This window comes from Orycteropus afer, unplaced genomic scaffold, assembly GCF_000298275.1.
Source record: "Orycteropus afer afer isolate SDZICR_OR568_19922 unplaced genomic scaffold, OryAfe1.0 scaffold00001, whole genome shotgun sequence".
Lineage (NCBI taxonomy): Eukaryota > Metazoa > Chordata > Mammalia > Tubulidentata > Orycteropodidae > Orycteropus > Orycteropus afer.
This window is the reverse complement of record NW_006921588.1, coordinates 4,538,322-4,558,922: the sequence shown is the minus strand read 5'-3', so window position 1 is coordinate 4,558,922 and position 20,601 is coordinate 4,538,322. Positions and strand designations below refer to the sequence as shown.

Here is a 20,601-nt window from a genome sequence, read left to right as displayed (position 1 = left end):
CAAATATAAATAAAATTAAAGCATATAAATAAAACCAAGATGAGTATTTTGATTAGTTTGGGTTCTGAGATGTGGTAGATGACATGATTTTCTTCTGAAATTAGGCATGAGGAATAATTATGAATAAAGACCATCCATATTTTTATAAATTATGATTTCATTATATAATGATATGTCATTTTTTTAATTCCTAAGTGAAGCATTTTACATATTGATGAAATAACACTGTTTACATTTTTTTAAAACTATTTTGGGTTAATGAAGCTCACCGTTAATGAAGCAGCTGCCCAGCTCTGTGTGAAGGATAATGCCCTGTTGACTAGAAGAGATGAACTTTTTGCCCTGGCTAGACAGATTTCTCGAGAAGTCACCTATAAATATACTTACAGAACTACCAAGTAAGTGTGTAACTGTTCAGTAGTATCTTTGCATTGCATGGTAGAAGTAGTATTTAAAACACTGTCAACTGATAGGATATAAGCATTTCTGAAAAAGTAGAAATGTAATTATAATTCTGAATTATAAAATTAAACAGTGCAGTGACTTTTCAAAGCATTATTGCTAGAGTGATTTCTGTTTGTTTATTTCTCTTCTGTTTTCTCTTTTAAAAGACACAGTTCCCTACCACTGTAGCATGGATTTGGTGATGGTTTTAGACACTCCTCTGTCACACATATGCTTTGGTTTTGAGTGTGATGAGGGGATTTCATCCATCAGCATTCATGCTTTATTTGTATACCTTCTAACCACATGAACTTGTTGAACTCTCTTAGTTTCCTTTGGCCCAATATTTAAGTGAAAGTTTTTATTAGAAAGTAAAATTTGGAAAGCCAGTTTGAAATTAAAGACTAATATTAGAAAGTAGTGATGATTTTAGAGTTTAAAGTAAATATACCATGTTATTCTTCATCTTCTCCTCACTTGAACCTTAAGCATTGACTACAGGTATAGGACATTATGATTTTGTTCACCTGGTTCTACAAGCACCACAATTTCCAGTGTGTCATCTTTGTGCATGCCATTGCATCTCTGAGTAGCCCTGGGTACTTGTGGAAAAGTCAAATAGTAGTGAGCACTTTCTCAGGCCTAATCGGTCATAATCTCCGGGGAAAGGGCACTGGAATCTGAACTTCGACTAGCATCCCAGATGATTCTTGTGCAGAGCCAAGTTTGAAAACCACTAGTATTAGAAACATTATTTTCTATTATCACCATTGTTTTCCCTAACTCATAGCAGCTTCATTTTCTGCCTGGTTCAAGTACCTGTATATTTATAAACTGACAAACTTATGTAGACTAAATAAATAGGGTAAGAATATGCAGCAACATTATAGGATTATTTATAAGAGAGATTTTTTTTTTTTTGAGTTATGTAATTAAGAGCTGATTTAGTTATTTTCCATTTTCTCCACTGTTGTATTACCAAAATAATTTTTCTTAGCTACTTTATTTAAATATTTTTTGAAATTAAAGTAACACATATACATGATATAAGAGGTCATATAGTATACAAGTTTAACAATGAAACAGCTGTTCCCCTGCTTTTGTTTTATAGTATATATTTTATTTTCATATTTATGTTGTATTTTTATACATTTGTATTCTCCTTTTATTTTACTTGGAATCTTTGCATGTTACTATATATTATCTTCCTCATTATATTTTACTGCTGCATGGTATTATATTATTTGGAAGTATCATGATTCATTTAACTAGTCTTGTATTGATAGATAATTGATAGGTACTTGAGCTGTTTCCAGTCCTTTGTCATTAACAAATAATACGACAGTAAATAACCTCATAAATACCGTATTTTGTCAAGTCTGAGGTGCACTTTTTTTAAAATAACATTTTAGCATTTCTGAAATTGGGGTACAACTTAGGGTAGATAGTTTTTCATCGTTTAATTGGTTATTATTTCATAGTGGTACATGAGATAATGGTGTGTCTTAAAATTGATGGAGATACTGTTTCATGTTGTAAGTCTCTCTGTGGGAGAGATTACTAGCAGAGGGATAGCTGGGTCAGGGTTTTGTAAAAGCATCTGTTGTTTTGATAGAGAGACAAAATGCATTTTCATCTCATATAGTCTTGAAACTGAAACAATTTTTATCCTACTGAATCATAAAGGGATATCATGGAATGCATCCCGCTTTGATTTTTGTTCTTGTTCATTATGTAATAATCATTAAATATGTATTGAATTCTTTCTATGTGAGGGGTTCTTAGGTTGGAACCGCTTTCAATGTATTTATGTCTGCATACTCCTCTAATTTGCAAATCATGAGAAGACATATTTTTTATTATTTTAATGTTCATTATGACTATATCTTTTGTATCTGACATCAGGGTTGTATATTTTCATCAAAAGTTGTGTATTGAGATGCCTTTAGAATAAACATTAATTTTCTCAAATTTTTCTTTACCTTTTCCCCAACCCTTAGGTCAAAATGTGGAGAAAGAGATGAATTATCCCCAAAGAGAATTAAAGTAGAGGTATGATTATGGTATTATGTTTAAAAAAAAAAAAAAAAAAAAAACTTTATTGTGTTTGGGGTGAAGGTTTCCAGAGCAAATTAGTTTTACATTCAGCAATTCATACACATGTTGTTTCATGCCGTTGATTGCAAACAACACAATGTCACATCACTCATCCCACTTCCTCCTTGTGTTTCCCATTTCCATTCTCTCTCCTTTTGTATCCCTTCCTGCCTTCTGAACTTGATACTTGGGCAAATGCCACCCTTTGCATCTCAAATGGTTGATTGTTCTACAGAGTGCATACATCCCTGGTGTTACTGTTCACCTTATAAACCTGTCTATTATTTGGTTGAAAGTTGAGCAGCAGGGGTGAGTTCAGTTCCAGGCTTGAAACGTGACTAAGGGCCATAGTCTTCTTGGGGGTTCCATCAGTCTCTGTCTGACCAGTGAGCTTGGTCTTTTTTATGATTTTGAATTTTCTTTCACATTTTTTTCCAGCTCTATCCAGACTTCTAGTAATTGTTTCATTGGCAGTATTATTTCATACTGGTACATGAGATAATGGTATGTCTTAACAATTGATAGATTATGCTGTTTCATTGTGTAGGTATTTCTGTGGGATAGATTACTAGCAGAGAGATTGTTGGGTCAAGGGTAAATGCATCTGTGGTTTTGATAGACCAAACGTGTTTTTATCTCATGATGAAAGCTAAATGCCTCTCAGATCCTTTTCAGAGCAGTCAGTAGTGGTAGCCAGGCACCATCTAATTCTTCTAGTCCCAAGGTCATGGAGGCTGAGATTCGTGTGGTCCATTAGTTCTCAGGACCAATTGTCTCCTTGCATCCTTGAATTTCTTCACTTTTCTTTGCTCTGTTCATGGAGAGACCAATAGTTGCTACTCAAATGGCTATTCTCAAGCTTTTAAGACTAGTTACTACAACAAAGTAGGATGTAGAACATTGTCCTTGTAGGTTATGTTATGCCACTTGACCTTGATATCCCCCAAGAGTATGGTCCTGAGTGCCCAGGCCCAGCAACTCATTCCCTCAAGGTGTTCGGTTAAGGCTAAGAACTTAAAACTTCAGTTAAGGTTGAGAACTCATAACTTGGCCTTGTTTGCTCTCCTATGTTCTTGGATATATTTGCAGCATATGTAAATACATAGGGAGAAATGTTCTCTGTCAAACCCATATATATTCATAGGTGTAGTCACATTTCCCTTCCTACACCTGTTCACCTTGCATGTCTGTCTGTGTAGTCACTCGTAGATTATTGTTATTACTGTTATTGCAGGGTAGTGTATGTAGGAGTATTTACTTCTGTTGCTTTTAACTCTTATGCTCCTCCCAATGTCTTCCTTTGTCTTGATCATTTTGTGCTGAAGCCTTCTCCTTCACCTACATTAATACGTGCCTACCCTCCGGTTAGTGATTTATCCTTCCTTCCACTTCCTACCCCTGGTAACCTTTTAGAATGTTTCTTTCCATTTGAAAACATTTCTTCACTTTTTATAATAGTGGTCTCATCCAGTATTTGTCCTTTTGCGATTGACTAATTTCACTCAGCATAATACCCTCGAGGTTCATCCATGTTATGAACTATTTCACAGATTCATCGTGATTCTTCTGTGTTGCTTCTTAATCATATGGTGTTTTTATTTCCAACTTCCTGAGAAAGCAAAATACCGTATTCTACGGTGGCCGCACCATTTTACAGTCCCACCAGCAGTGTATGAGTGTTCCAGTCTCACCAGCATTTGTTGTTTTCTGTTTTTTGAACTTTTGTGTTAATGCTGGAGTTGTTTTGTTTTGCAACAAAATCATTAATCATTAATCATTAATGGCTAATGATCGCCAGCATTTCTTCATGTATTGTTGGCTTCCTGAATGTTGTCTTTGGTGAGATGTCTGTTCATGTCCTCTGCCCATTTTCAAATTGGATTGTTTGTCGTTTTGTAGTTGAGGTGTTGAAGTTTTTCTATGAATTTTAGAAATTAGCTCCTTGTCTGATATGTCACTGCCAAAAAAATTTTTCCAGTCTGTGGGTTTTCTTTTCATTTTTTTAGTGAAATCTTTTGATACATGTTAAGTGTTAAAATCAAGGGTGGATTACAATACCCTTATTCCCATCACTGCCCTGATCTGATGTAAGAGGAGTGTCCTGGGCTGTGGCCTGCAATACCTGTTATCTTATAAGAGATAAAAGAGAAGGGAGAAGAGGGGGGTGCCTACTACTACCAAGAAGGAAGAGTTGGAAGTGGAGCACGTCTTTTGGACCAGGGTCCCTGCGTTGAAAGAAAAAGCCAGGGGCGGGGGACCAGGACAGAGTGAGGAAGCAGTGTCAGGGATCCAGGTAAGGCTGGGGACCCAGACTACGCCCCCAAGTGTCAGGAAAGAGGCAGGGTTCCATGTAAGGGGAGGGTGGGGAGGGTGGAGAGGTTTTGAACAGCTAAGGGAGATAAACTTGTCTGTCAGTTTGTCCGACTGTGGTGCCTTGTTGTTGTTAGGCTTGAGGCTGTGCCACTTGTGTCTCATATCCAGCAGGGTTGCACATGGTGCACAGGTTTCAACAGCTTGCAGACTGAGACAGATTAGGAAGAAGGAGGAGGCCATCCGCTTCTCCAAGAATTGGCCAGGGGAAACCTTATGAATAGCAGAGAAACACTGTGTGATACATTACTGTGCAACTTTATGAATAGCCCAGAAACATTGTCTAGTACAGGGCAGGAGGATAAGCCACTTAGGTCGGAAGGCTCTTGAAATAGGACCAGGAAAGAGCTGCATCATCAGAGTAGAACAAGCCTTACTGATATATATAAGGTAAAGCTTTCAAGACCTCATTTGCTGACGCATGACTCAAATTGAGGAGAAACAGCTGCAGACATCCATTAATAATTGGAACATGGAACGTACAAGGTATGAATCTAGGAAAATTGGAAGTTGTCAGAAATGAAATGGAACACATAAAGATTGATATCCTAGGCACTAGTGAGCTGAAATGGACTGGTTTTGGCCATTTTGAATCAGACAACCATGTGTCTACTATGCTGGGAATGATAGTTTGAAGAGGAAAGGCATGGTATTCATCATTACAAAGGATGTTTCAAGATCTGTGCTGAAGTACAGTGCTGTCAGTGATAGGATAATATCCATATGCCTACAAGGAAGACCAGTTGATATGACTATTATTCAAATTTATGCACCAGCTACCAAAGCCAAAGATGAGAAAATTGAAGATTTTTATCAGCTTCTGCAGTCTGAGATTGACTGAACATGCAATCAGGATGTGTTAATTATCACTGGTGACTGGAATGCAAAAGTTGGAAACAAAGAAAAATCACCGGTAGTTGAAAAGTTTGGCTTTGGTGACAGAAATAATGTTGGAAATCATATGATAGAATTTTGCAAGAGCAATGACTTATTCATTGCAAATATCTTTTTTCAGCAACACAAACGGCGGCTGTACATGTGGACTTCGCCAGATGGAATACACAGGAATCAGACGGACTACATCTGTGGCAAGAGATGATGGAAAAGCTCAATATATTCAGCCAAAACCAGGCCAGGAGCTGATTGTGGAACCAGACCATCAACTGCTCATGCATGTTCAACTTGAAGTTAAAGACAGTTAAAACAAGTCCACGAGAGCCAAATTATGATCTTGAATATATCCCTCCTGAATTTGGAGACCATCTAAAGAATAGATTTGATGCATTGAACACCAGTGACTGAAAACCAGAAGAATTGTGGGGTGACATCAAGAACATGATCCGTGAAGAAAGCAAGCAGTCACTAAAAAGATGAGAAAAGAAGAGAAAACCAAAATTGATGACAGAAGAGACTCTGAAACTTGCCCTTGAGCAGAGAGTAGCTAAAGTAAATGGAAGAAATGACAAGATAAAAGAGCTGAACAGAAAATTTTAAAGAGCAGCTTGAGCAGACAAAGCCAATTACTGTAATGAAATGTGCAAAGACTTGAAGTTAGAAAACCGAAAGGGAAGAAGACGCTCAGCATTTCTCAAGCTGAAAGAACTTAGGAGAAAATTTAAGCCTCGAGTTGCATACTGAAAGATTCTAAGGGCAAAATATTGAATGATGCATGAAACATCAAAGGAAGATGGAAGGAATACGGAGAGTCACTGTACCAAAAAGAACTGGTAGATCTTCATCCATTTCAGGAGGTACAGTATGACCAAGAACCAATAGTACTGAAAGAAGAAGTGGAAGCTGCACTGAAGGAATTGGCGAAGAACAAGGCTTCAGGAATCTCAGTACCCATTGAGATGTTTCAACAAACAGATGCCCCACTGCAGGCACTCACTTGATTATGCTGAGAGATTTAGAAAACAGCTACTTGGCCAACCGACTGGAAGAGATCCATATTTGTACCCATTCCAATGAGAGGTGATTCCACACAATGTGGAAATTATCCAACAATATCATTATTATCGCATACAAGTAAGATCTTGGTGAAGATAATTCAAAAATGGTTGCAGCAGTATATTGACAAAGAACTTCCAGAGGTGCAAGCTGGATTCAGAAGAGGACGTGGAACAAGGGATATCATAGCTGCTGTCAGATGGATCTTGGCTCAAAGCAAAGAATAACAGAAAGATGTTTACTTGTGTTTTATTGACTATGCAAAGGCATTTGATTGTGTAGAACATAACAAATTGTGGATGCCTAAGGGCAAGTTTCAGAGTCTCTTCTGTCATCAATTGAGAAGAATGGGAATTCCAGAACACTTGTTTGTGCTCATGAGGAACCTGTACATTGACCAGGAGGCTGTCATTCAGACAGAACAAGGGGACACTGCATGGTTTAAAATCAAGAAGGGAGTGCGTCAGGGTTGTATCCTTTCCCCATACTTATTCAATCTGTATGCCGAGCAAATAATTTGAGAAGCTGGACTATGTGAATAGGAACATGACATCAAGATTGGAGGAAGAATCATCCACAACCTGTGATACACTGATGACACAGCTTTGCTTGCTGAAGGTGAAGATGACTTGAGGCCCTTCCTGATGAAGATTGAAGAATACGGTCTGCAGCATGGATTATATCTCAATATAAAGAAAACAAAAATCCTCACAACTGGACCTATAAACATGATCATGATAATGGAGAAAAGATTGAAGTTGTCAGAGACTGACTTCACATTGCTTGGTTCTACAATCAACACCAATGGAAGCAGTAGTCAGGACATTAGATGACGTATACCACTGGGCAAGTTGGCTGCAAGGGACCTGTTTCAAGTGCTGAGGAGCAAGAATGTTTCCTTGAGGACTAAGGTGCGCCTGACATAAGCCATGATAATTTCAGTTGCCTCGTATGCATGTGAGAGCTGGACAGTGAATAAGGAAGACTAAAGAATTAATGTTTTTGAGTTGTGGTGCTGGCAAAGAATGCTGAAAGTACCATGGACCACTAAAAGAACTAACATATCTGTTCTGGAGGAAGTGCAGCCAAAATGCTCCTTGGAAACAAGAATGGCCAGACTTCGTGTCACCTACTTTGGTCATGTTGTTAGGAGGGACCATTGCCTGGAAAAGGATGTCATGCTTGGTAAGGTGGAGAGTTGACGAAAGAAGGGTAGGCCCTCAACAAGATGGATTGACACAGTGGCTGCAACGATGGACTCAAGTATAGCAAGGATCATGGAGCTGGCACAGGACTGGGTGGTGTTTCCTTCTGGTGTGCATAGGGTCACTATGAGTTGGACATGACTCGACAGCACCTAACCACAGTAACAACCCTGCGTTGAGATCTTCCTGGAACCAAGAGACACCAACAGAGAAAGTCTTCCCCTAGAGCAGAACTCTGAACTCGGACTTCTAGCCTCCTAAACTGTAAGAGAATAAATTTCTGTTTGTTAAACCCATCCACCTGTGGTATCTGTTATAGCAGCATTTGAGAACTAAGACAGTCACTTTGGATAGTTTTGACATTTTCACAATGTTAAGTCTTCCTTATCTATACCAACCAACTAACTTCACTGCCGTTGAGTCAATTTGACTCTTAGCAACCCCTCCTTGGGTTTCCGAGGCAGTGTTTCTACAGAAGTAGATTGCCCGATCTTCCTTTTGAGGAGTGGCTGTTTAGTTTGAACCACCAGCCTTCTGGTTAGCAGTCAGATGCCTTAGGTACTAAGCCACCAGAGCTCCCTCCTTATCCATAAGCATGGTGTATTTTTTTCATATATGTAGGTCTCTTTTCATTTCTTCTAGTAGTTTTTTGTAATTTTCTTTGTGTAAGTCTTTTGTGTCTGTGGTTAGATTTATTACTAATTAATAAATTTTAGGTGGCTTTTGTAAATGGTATTGTATTCTTGATTTCCTTTTCATTGTTCTCTTTGTTAGTTTAAAGGAATCTGACTGCTGTTTGTATGTTGATCTTGTACCCTGCCACCGGCTGAATCTGTCAGTTCATTCCAGTGATTTTCTTGCTGAATCTCTGAGATTTTCTATGTGTAAGATCATATCATCTGTAAATATGATATTTACTTCTTCTTTGCCAACGTGGATACCTTTTATTTCCCTTTCTTGCCTTGCTCTGAGTAAGACTTCCAATATTGAATAGGAGTGGTGATAAAGCACATGCATCTTTGTCTGGTTCCAGTTCTTCTGGGGAATACATTCAGTTTCTCTCCATCCAAGCTAAGGTTTTGTATATAAACCCTTCATTATGTTGAGGAATTTCCCTTCTATTCCTGTTTTGATGAGTGTTTTTACGAGGAATGGGTGGATTCTATCTGATGCCTTTTCTGTATCGATTGATATGATCATATGGTTCTTTTCCTCTGTTTTATTTATGTAGTGGGTTATATTGATTGTTTTTTTAATGTTGAACCATCCTTTCCTACCTGGTATGAATCTCACTTAGTCATGATGTATTACTTTTTTTGGTATGTTTTAGGAGCTCTGGTGGCATAGTGCCTGAGGCATTTGACTGCTAACCAGAAGGCTGGTGGTTCAAACCCACCTGCCACTCCTCGGAAGGAAGGTTGGGCAGTCTACTTCCGTAGTGATGTAGCCTCGGAAATCCAAGGAGGGGTTGCTATGAGTCGGTCTGACTCGATGGCAAATAACAACAACAACATTGGATTCTGTTGGCTAGGATTTTGTTGAAAACTTTGCATCTATGTTCATGAGTGGTACTGGTCTGTAATTTTCTTTTTTAGAAATGTCCTTACCTGGCTTTGGTGTCAGGGTTATGTTTGCTTCATAGAATTAATTCAGGAGTATTCCCTCCTTTTCTATATTCTGGAATAGTCTGAGTAGAATTGGTATCAGCTCTTCTCTGAATGGTTGGTAGAATTCGCAGTGAAGCCATATATGGGCCAGCACTTGCTTTTGTTGAGATTTTTCAATCTCAACAAATCTGTTTCTTCTTTTGTCATAGATCTATTCAGATTTTCTGCCACAAATTGTGTTAGTTTATGTAGGTAGTGTGTTTCTAGAAATGTTTCTATTTCTTCTAGGTTTTCAAATTTGTTAAAGTACAGTTCTTTATAGTATTCTGTTATTATTCTTTTTATTTCAGTTGGTTCTTTTGTGATGTCATATATATCACTTCTTATCCATGTCATTTGTATCTTCTACTTCTTTTTCTTTGTTAAGTTTGTCAGTGTTTGGTTGATTTTATTAATCCTTTCAAAGAACCAGCTTCTAGTCTTGTTGATTTGATTGCTTTTTCTTTTTATTTCTCCTTGAATTGTTATTATTTCCTTTCTTCTGGTGTCTGTAGGCATTTTTGGCTGCTCTTTTTTTTTTAATTGTTGGAGTTGTTGAGTTAAGGTTTTGATTTTGGTTCTTCCTGTTGTTTTGATGTGTGTGTTTGTTATAAATTGCTCTCTAAGCACTGCTTTTGCTCTGTCCTAAGTTTGGTGTGTTGTATTTTCATTATCATTTGATTTAAGGAATGTTTTTATTTCATTTTTTATGTCTTATCTTACCTAGTAGTAATAAGTAGATAAGACAGCGGGGTGTTATTCAGTTTGCATTTATTTGATTTTTTTCCTTGCTGTTCCTGTTACTGATTTCTAATATTATAGAATTGTCATCTGAGAAGATGCTTTGTAGTATTTTAAGTGAATTTATTGAGGCTTGCTTTGTGGCCTAACATATAGTCTATCTGGTGAGTGTTGCATGTGCGTTGAAAAAGAATGTATATCGTGCTGTTACTGGGTGGCATGTCCTGTATATGTCTATGAGATCAAGTTGGTTGGTTGTGTCGTTTAGCTCTCTGGTGGTGTAGTACCTAAGGCATTTGACTGCTAACCAGAAGGCTGGGGGTTCAAACCCATCAGCCACTCCTCGGAAGGAAGATGGGGCAATCCACTTCCATAGTGATACTGCTTCAGAAACCCAAGGAGGGGTTGCTGTGGGTCGAAATCAACTCGAGCAATGAGTTTGGTTTTTTTTGTGTGTGTCTTTGTTAAGTTTTTTTCTAGTTCTGTTTCATTGAAAGTGGTATATTAAAGTCTGCTACTATAATTGTAGAATTGTCTCTAGTTTATATATTTCTGGGCTTTTCATTGCATGCATAGATATTTATAGTTATGTCTTGTTGTTCTGTTGGCCCTTTATTCATTATGTAATGTTCGTCTTGGTCTGTTTTGCTAGTTTTTGCTGTAAAGTCTGTTTTGTCAGCTATTAATACTGCCACTCATGCTCTTTTTTGATTGCTTTTTGCTTGATAGATTTTTTCCACCTTTTGATTTTTAGCCTATTTTGTCTTTGTGTCTAAGGTACATCTCTTGTAGATAGGAAAACATGATGGGTCATGTTTTCTTAGCCATTCTGCTATTCTTTGTCTCTTGATGGGTGCTTTTAATCTATTTATAGTCACTGTGGGAGCTCTGGTAGCATAGTGCCTAAGGCACTTGACTGCTAACCAGAAGGCTGATGGTTTAAACCCACCAGCCACTCCTCAGAAGGAAGGTTTGGGCAATCTGCTTCTGTAGTGATACCACCTTGGAAACCCAAGGAGGGGTCACTATGAGTCAGGTCCAACTCAACGGCAAACAACAACAGCATATTCACTGTAGTTATTGATAGGTATAAATCTATTGCTGTCATTTTTGTGTAATTTTTCTTTTGTGGTGCTACTAATTTCTTCATTCTGTATGTTTTTTTGTGTTGAGTTCATTTTGTTTATTGATTTTCTTACTTCCTTTGTTACTGTTGTTTTAGGTTTTCTAACTCTTTATAGTTTTCCACATTCTTATTTTGATGAAAACGTTTACTAATTTTTTGAGATTAGCCTGTATTTTATTATTATCTTTCTAAATTGAAAACAGTTTGTTCTAAATTGAAAACAGTTTGTTCTATCTTGAAATCCTCTCAACTTCCTTTCCTTTTGGAAGTTCTGTAATTACATCACTTTTTGCTTTGTAGTTGTCTTTGTTTACAGAGTAACTTCTCTGGTTCCCTATTTCAGTCTTTGTAGTTTTATTTTACTTTGGATAGTTCTATGTCTGGATTGATTCTAGGTGATGTTATCATGGGTGTTAATCTCAGGTTGTTGTCTGCTGTTGTTGGTTCTCTGTCTGAAGAACTCCCTTTAGAACTTCCTGTAAGGTTGGTCTGCTTTTTACAAATTCCCTTAATTTCTGTTTATCTGGAAATGCCCTAATTTCACCATCATAGTTGAGGGACAGTTTTACTGTATGTATAATTCTTGTCTGGCAGTTTTTTCCCAAGCTCTGGTAGCATAGTGCCTAAGGCACTTGACTGCTAACCAGAAGGCTGGCAGTTCAAATCCACCAGCCACTCCATGGAAGGAAGGTTGGGCAATCTACTTCCATAGTGATAACACCTTGAAAACCCAAGGAGGGGTCACTATGAGTCAGGTCCAATTCTGTGGCACATAATAGCCACAACAACAGAATGTTATATATGTCATCCTGTTGGCTTCTTGCCTGTATGATTTCTTCCAAGAAATCAGAGCTTAGTCTTATGGGATCTCCTTTCTCAGTTACTTTTCCTTATTCCCAAACTGTTTTCATGATTCTTTTTTTGTCTTTGGTTTTGGAAAGTGTGATTATGATATATCTCATTGATTTTCTTTTGTAGTCTATGCTATTTGGGGTTCATTGAGCTGCTTGAATGCATATCTCCTCATCTTTCATATTAAGGTTATTTTCTGCCAACAGATGCTCTATAATTTCCTCAGAGTTTTATTGTTTGTTTGTTTTTGTCTCTTCCTTTTCTGGAATTCCAGTGACACATAAGTTATTCTTCTTAATGGTGTCTCACATAATTCTTAGACTTTTTTTTTCCATTCTAATTTCTGATTGTTCGAATAGGTTAGTATTGAGAGAATTGTCTTCAGTTTTGCTAATTCTATCTTCCATTTTCCTTACTTATTTCTGAGGTCTTAGAAGTAATCTTCTGGATTTCTTTTTGCCGTTTTTTTGTATGGTTTCTAATTGTCCATTCATTTTATCAGTTTGTTCTTGTATTCTGAATGCTTCTAGAGTTTTATCTGTGTTTTTCTTGATCTTTCTCTCAGTCTGTTGAAGATACCTAAATATAATTCCTTAGAATTCCTTAATCAGGTAGTTCCAATGCCATTTCTTCTTCACTAAGGTTTTCGAGCTCTGTATTTTTGTCACTTGTTTGAGCCACCCTGTTTTTGTTTCTTGGTATGAACTAAAGTGGTTGTTGTCTTCAAGACATTGTGGTTGTGTTGTATTTGTATCTAATTGATGATTGTATATTGGTGTCTTTTGCTCGGGTGGTTTTTTTTTTTTTTTTCTTTAATATCTGAGCAAGTGGACAGGTTTGCTACTCTGCTTGCTCATTTGACAGTGCTTAGAATTGTGCCACCAGTCTCTTGGTGGGTGTGATAGAGGATGGGAGCGTGTACCCAGTTTTCTGTTTGCTGTTCATGTAGAACAGTTGAGAGTGGGTTGGGATGGTGTTGATGGCTGCCTCTTGTCCATCAGGTGGTGCAAGAGCTGGTGGTAGCAGTCAACTTAGTGGGTATGGCTGCAGAACATACAGATTTGTGTGGGTAGTGTGGATGCAGTTGCTGTCCTTTGCCTGGTGGGACAACAACAACAAAACCACAACAACAGCAAAAAAGAAAGAGAAGAAAATAGCAAGGGAATGAAAAAAAGGCAGAAAAAGAAAGAAGCAAAACTGAGGGGAGAGATAAATAAAAGAGAGTAGAAGAAAAAGCAAGAGACAGAAAAGAGAAAAAGAAGAAAGAAAAAAAGCAAGTAAAAAGAAAAACCACAACAAGGGAATGGAAAGAAGGGAAAAAGGGAGAAAAATGGAGAGGGGAGGGCAGGGCACCTAGTACATGTTGGTGCTTCTGTTTATCTGGGAGGTGGCTGGGGGTAGAACTCCCAGTCCTGAATAATACTTCTGGCCTAGAAAGTGAGAGGGGACAGGATGCCTGGTCTGGGGCTACACTTTTGCTGGCCTTGGAGGCAGCTGCAGGTGAGGCACCCAGTCTGGGACAGTGTGTTCTGCTTGCCCAAGGAAGCAGAGTGTGTGCATCTGAATGTGATGTGGTGTGTATATGGGACCTGATCCACAGGGCACACCTTTGATCTCACGTGGGGTAGGAGCAGCATTGGGGGTGTCGCTGGCCACTCCATGGGTGGGAGTGGGGCATGGCCATTCTTCTGCCACCAGGGGTGTGTAGAGACTAAGGGGAAGATTGCACATTTCTGGTTGCCAGCCACCGGTGTGTGTGCTGATACAGTCCTGGGCAAGTGGTGCCCACTTTCAGGTCCCTGCCCTGATCAGAATGCTGCATGTAAAAATTAAAAAATGGCCATACTGTGTCTGGACGGTTGACAGTTCACAACTTGTATGTTTCCATGTTCACATTTTCATTCAGTTTCCTCCTCTAGTCAGTATTAGATAAGACTTTTTATTCTTTCCATTGAAGCTCAGGGCTCCAAGATTATTCCTATATCTGTTTCTCCTTTGTTTTAGAGGATTTGAGTAGCTTGTCTGTCTAGTCTCTCATCTTGTTGGAGGTCTGTATTATATTTTTTATGCTAACAATGCTTGTTTTTATTTTAAGATAATTAAAAATAGAATATAATCTTACTTGTTCAGACTTAAAAAAAGATGGTACCATAAACTAGTGAAAAATGTGAATTATAGAATCTTAAAAACAACATAGAATTTTGCTACTTTGAAATACTTATAGTAATTTGAACTAGGATGCTAAGGAAGTTCTTAGAAAGAAGGAATAATGACTAGCTTGATGCCCAATCAGTATATCAAGGTTGATTTGTAAATAGGTGTTTTGTACAGACTTAAAACTCTTCATTAGTTAAAGTATTTTTTTATAACCTTATTTACGTTGTTATTATCAAATACATTCAGAGAAGCTAAATTTTAGTTTTTTTAATTAACTATCTGAAGGAAATGACAATTCAGTAGCTGCAAGTTACAGATTCCATACCGTAACTAAAGCATTTCAGAGGATCATGGTTGAGGCTGTCCTTCTGATTTTACACCTGCAGGTGTTAGGGAGGGAGTTAGGGCTTTCAGAAGTACAGAATGGTTTCAGAACTAGTATTTCTTCATTTGGATTGAACTTTTTTTTTTTTTGGTCTACAGCAGAGTAGAAATTTTTCCTTTGGGCAGAGGATGGTCGTAGGTACTTTCTTAGTCACCTCATTATTTGGTTTCAAGTTAAGGTATGCTTGACTACCCTAACTTTTCATCATCAAATTATGCTTACAAAGCATCTGTTTGTATAGCAATAATCCTTTACTCACACTAAAGCTAGAGTTACATTTCAAAAATGTAAATCCCTGTCTTGCTTAAATTGTTCCAAGGCTTTCCACTGTACCTGGAATAAAACCTAACCAAACTCTATGTGATCTGACTCCAGCTTATGTCTCTAACTTTATCTGCTACCACACTTCCCCATTCTTACTGTGTTACAACTACACTGAACAACTTTCTGTTCCTGGAACATGCCAACTCATTTGTGCCTCAGCATTCACTGTTGGTTCCCTCTACCTACAGTTACTGTTCTCTAAATCTTCACATATTTTAGAGTTGTAGCTGGGTTTTCCCTGACCTTTGCTACCTCCTTTTTAAAAGGATCAACCTTACCTCAAAATTGCACTCAGGTCCATTTTCCTGGTTTGTTTTTTGTGTTTATATTCATAGCACTTATTACTACCTAAGAGTATTATATATGTTTTTAAATTCTTATCAGTATGTGCCCCATTAGATGAGAATAGGACTCTTATCTCCCTATTCACTACTTTGTACCCAATTGAATCTAACAGATGCAGTTAATAAAATCTGTTGGGTGAAATAATGAATGGCTATGAGGAAGCATCTTTGACTACTGAAAACTTTAATGTGAATTAACACTGGTTCTCAAGAAAAATATTTTGTCCAGAAACAGTACATTTTAAAATATTATGCTTATGTTTGTAGTTTACAAACTTTAGTTTGTAGTTAACCTCAATGTTAGTCTCGATTAATGTTTGAGTCTCTCAGATACTATCCAGAAAAATTTGTTAAAAGTAAATAAAAGGCCACAGTGAAAGACAGTCTAGCTAATGAAATGATTTTATAATATTATATTACAGATAAGAGAGGATCTCTCTAGATTTAGCATTTTTAGTGAATTGCTGTTTGCTGAAAAGAAGGGTAGCTAAACAGATAAGCTGCTAAGAAGGCATGTGCCATTGGAGGATTTAAAAGAAAAGAGGAACAACACTTATCCAGTGGCCAGGAGTAATAGTAAGCTGCTAGGCTAGAATGGCTTCCACTTCTCTTTTTCTCCATTGGTCCATGTTAAGATCACAATTCAGGCTATTTTCACATTTAAGCCCCACTTTTCCTTTTTATCAGGAGTTCTGGTGGTACAGTGGTTAAAGCATTTGCTGCTAATCAAAATTCCAACAGTTTGAACCCACAAGCCAGTCCACGGGATAAAGATGAAACAGTCTGCAATCTTAAAGATTTATAGCCTTGAAAACCCTATGGAGCAGTTCTACTATGTCCTGTAGGGTTGCTAGGAGTCAGAATTGACAGAGTGACAGTGGGTTTGGTTTTTTTGAGTTTTTTCCCTTTATGTCTAGCTTCAGAGATGACTGCTGAACATTGACTTTGTGATTATAAGACTCATGGTATGTATGAGCTGCAGTATTTTCTGGTTAGGTTGTACTGAAAAAACTCCTCTCAAAGGCCATGATCTGAAATTTAAGCAAATAGTTTCTTGTATCCAGTATAGTATTTTGAGTTTCTTTTTATGTTGGATTATAGTATTAATTGCAAGCCTTGTATTCCTTTAAATATATTCCTCTAAATATAGTTGAATTATAGTTTTATATGATTAGTTTAAAGAGCTCTGGTGGCGTAGTGCGTAAGGCATTTGACTGCTAACCAGAAGGTTGGCAGTTCAAACCTACCAGCCACTCTGCAGAAGGAAGACTGGGCAACTTACTTCTGCAAAGATTTACCACCTAGAAACCCGAAAGGGGGAGGGGGTTTGCTCTGAGTTGGAATCAACTTGATGGCAGTGAGTTTGGTTTGTTTTTTGATGGTTAGTTTATTGGCTTACTTGAGTTCACAAAGCCAGTTTGAACAGTTCTCATCTCAGAGTTAAGATAATCAGTGTTTCCTTACCTATAAAAAATAATTCTGATTGTTTCTAAATAAAACAAATGACTAAGCACCCCAATTTCTTTCAGTGCTTTTATAGAAACTCTTGATTTTGTTTCCCGGAAGTAAATAGGGACTTTGACTTTGAATTTAGAGCAGTGGTTTGTTTTTTGTTGATGATGTTGGTTTGTTTTTACTTTTGTTTGCTTTTTGCTTAGTTTTCCTAAAAAGCACTTAGAAATTGCAGATCAGCAATATCTCTTCTGAGTGTGTGGATGTGTTGTGCATGTGTGTAGTCACTCATGTGTATAATGTAATGCTTTGCAAAATTGACAGTATTGGCATTAGTCATTGTCCAAACTCTATGACGGTGCACTTAGTATTGGTTGTAAAGGGTTAGTACTTCCTTAAGAACACTTTTTACCAGTATAAATAGTTCTTATTAGTAGTAGCATTGATTCACTAGATAGTTGTGGGATATTATATGTGGTAGGACTCTGTAAGAAGCTCAATATGGAATCCAGAATAACTCTTTGTCCCTGCAATTAAGTACTGTTAAATCCCTATACTTGCCACATTCTGTTTTGATAATAGTAGTTATTCAAGTGGACTCAGTTAAGTATTAGTTTATGTCTGCATCCTATTTGGCTACAGGGGAGGGGGAGAATTTCTGGCTTGAGAAGAAATTGAAGGAGGCTCCATTGGAGCAGTATCATTTGAGCTGGGTGTTAAAAGAAGGGTAGGATTTCAGGAGGCAAGGATATGAGACAGGAGGTGACATTATAAAGATGAGGCAAAGGCACAGAAGTAAGAAAATACTAGGTGTGTTTGGAGAACAATGAGTAGTAAACCAGTTTATCTAGAATTCATGGCTGACACAAACCAAAAACCCATCAAGTTGATCTGACTTATAGCAACCCTATAGGACAGAGTAGAACTAACCTATAGGCTGTAAATTTTTAGGGGAGCACTCTTTCTCCCACAGAGCAGCTAATAGGTTTGAACTGGTGACTTCTCAGCAACCTAGCACTTAACCACTGTACCACACAAAGGACCTCATACATAAAATCAAAAGAGTTGAGAGTTGTTTTAGCATAATTTTTCCCCTAATTTTATGTATTTACTTATTTTAATATTTCTTTTAGGGTTTTCAGCTTCTCTGTTAGAGAAGATAATATAAAAATAAGCTAAAATTTAGCCCGGTGTAAAGTATCAGATTTGATGAGACATTTTTTTCCCATCCTTTTCATCTTTATTTTTCCAAAATCATTGACAGCAACCATGTGCATGCATGGGAAGTTGCTGACTTTTTTTCCATCTTAGAAAGATAATTTTACAGTGATCAAAAAGAAATGTTAATAGCCAGTAGATAGAATAGAAATGACATCCAAGTAATTAAGCATGTAAGAGAAAAACTTTCTTGCTTTAGGATACACTAATAAAAATAGTGCTTTGTTCAATCTCAGTGGAAATTTTCTTCTAGCTAAATGCTATATTTTGCTGATCTGTCTGTGAAGGGGTGAGTGGAATGAAGTTTTAAAATACTTGTCTGATTTGTTTTCTTTTTTCCCTCTAGAAAGCGCTTATTACATAGCAGTTTGTTCCTTCTTAAGGATAGTTGCTATTTATTTAAGGGTTTTTTTTTTTTTTTGGTTATTGTTTTTTGAGTATCAGTGTATGTATACCTTATATAGAAGTACTCAGGATAATCTATGATCCTTAAGTACTACTCTTTACAGGACATGTTAAACATTAAAAAACATTTTGAACTTTATTTCTTTAATTCCTACATGAGGAATACATGAGATACATGAGAGAGACACAGAGAAAGATAGCCTGCTAGCTTTGGGGGGGTGCTTAAGGGACCCCACCATTTGGAATAAAACCTCTTGGGAAAGCACCTCCTCAGCTTCCTATGTTATTAAGTGAGGGTTGGGAGTACCCCTTCCTACCTAGGCTAGATGAATAGCTTGACCACCTGGTATATAACCCTCTGTGTGAATCTATTTAGCAGCTAAAATTAAGACGGATTATGTTATTCTTGTTTTTCTTTTGGCATCAGAGATCCTACATCAAGCTATGGGGCAATTATAAAAATAATAACTACTTTTTATTGAATCTGTCATGTCTCTACTAAGTATTTGAAATTCATTATCACAGACCCTACACATCTACCCTTAAATGGAGGCTTTATGATTTCTATTTTACAGCCAAGGAAGACGAGACCCAGAAAGGCTCAGTAACTTGCCTAAGTTGCCACTTTGTTATCCAGTGACAGAGCCATAACTTCAAACCTAGGTCTGACTCCTAAACATCAAAGCTATACCACTTTTCAGAGTGTTAATGAGCATTCGCAAAGCACAAAGGAGTGAAAAGCACTATTAGGCCTGGTGCTCCCCAATACTATGGTCCTGAGTTGGCAGTTCTGGTGATTCTCTCTCCCAAGGTATCTGGCTGCCTATGAGGGATTGCTCCATGTCTGGTTTTGGTGCTTCTGTAATGATTGTGGTTTTGTGTATCACTAGTATCTACGCAAGATTATTCTCAGCTGAATCTATTACTGGTCTGGAGTATATTCTTGTTCACCGACCCCCATCTGATCTTCTCAGCTGTCTATGTGTTTATCTGTAATCTGGTGTTTGGTGTTAGTGGTAATGCAGTATTGTGGATATACTGCTGTTAGCATCTGTCATCTATATCTTATGTGCATAATTTGGTGCCTTCCCTTTCCCCAGTTTTATCATGTGAAAAATACTATTGGGATTATACCTTTCCTGCTAGCATGCTGTAATGCACAAAATGTGCCTAGGACATTTTGAAGAAGAGGGAAGCTGTAGCACTTGTCATTTTCTAATACAAGGAAACTTATCCAGTAAACAATTACAATTTTTCAATGGAACATTTAACAATATTGATCTAAATCTATTTAAATACAAAAGATTAGCATTTGATATGCTATTGTTTAGAATGAATAAAAAACAGTCTATTGGGAAAATACAGAGTGCTGGTGGCCCAGTGGTTTAAGCACCCAGCTGCTAACCTTTTGGTGGCTTGCACCCACCTGCCGCTCTGTGGGAGAAAGATGTGACAGTCTGCTTCCAGGAAAATTTACAGCCTTGAAAACCATATGGGGCAGTTCTGCTGTGTCCTGTAGGGTTGCTGTGAATCAGGATTGACTCAGTGGTAGTGGGTTTGGTTTGGGATTCAGTATTGGGAAGATAATACAAGAGTAAATGAAGAAAAGTTTAGTTTATTTGTCAAAACTACATATGGCAGAAAGGATTTAAGATTGCTTGACAACTAGTTAATGGAGATGAAAAATTAAGAGGCAAAGTCCCTGGCAGTCTTGTCTCCCCTCAATTTTTTAAACACTCGTTAAAATGATACCCTTTCTTTTTTTTTTTTAAATTAGGATTTGGGTGAAGATTTACGGAGTAAATTCACTTTTCATACAGCAGTTCACATATACTTTGTCTCATGTCATTGACCAAAATTTACAATGCAGCAGCTCCCCTCCCAC

General features: G+C 37.5%; 1 protein-coding gene across 1 annotated transcript in view; it reads left to right on the top strand.

The window, feature by feature from the left end:
- NAB1 (NGFI-A binding protein 1) overlaps nucleotides 1-20,601 on the top strand; it is a 54,298-nt gene that overhangs the window by 10,004 nt on the left and 23,693 nt on the right. Inside the window, exons 3-4 of the mRNA XM_042781712.1 lie at nucleotides 265-398; nucleotides 2,445-2,496. Of these exons, the coding sequence (XP_042637646.1) occupies nucleotides 265-398; nucleotides 2,445-2,496 (186 nt within the window). The remainder of the gene's footprint in view (nucleotides 1-264; nucleotides 399-2,444; nucleotides 2,497-20,601) is intronic.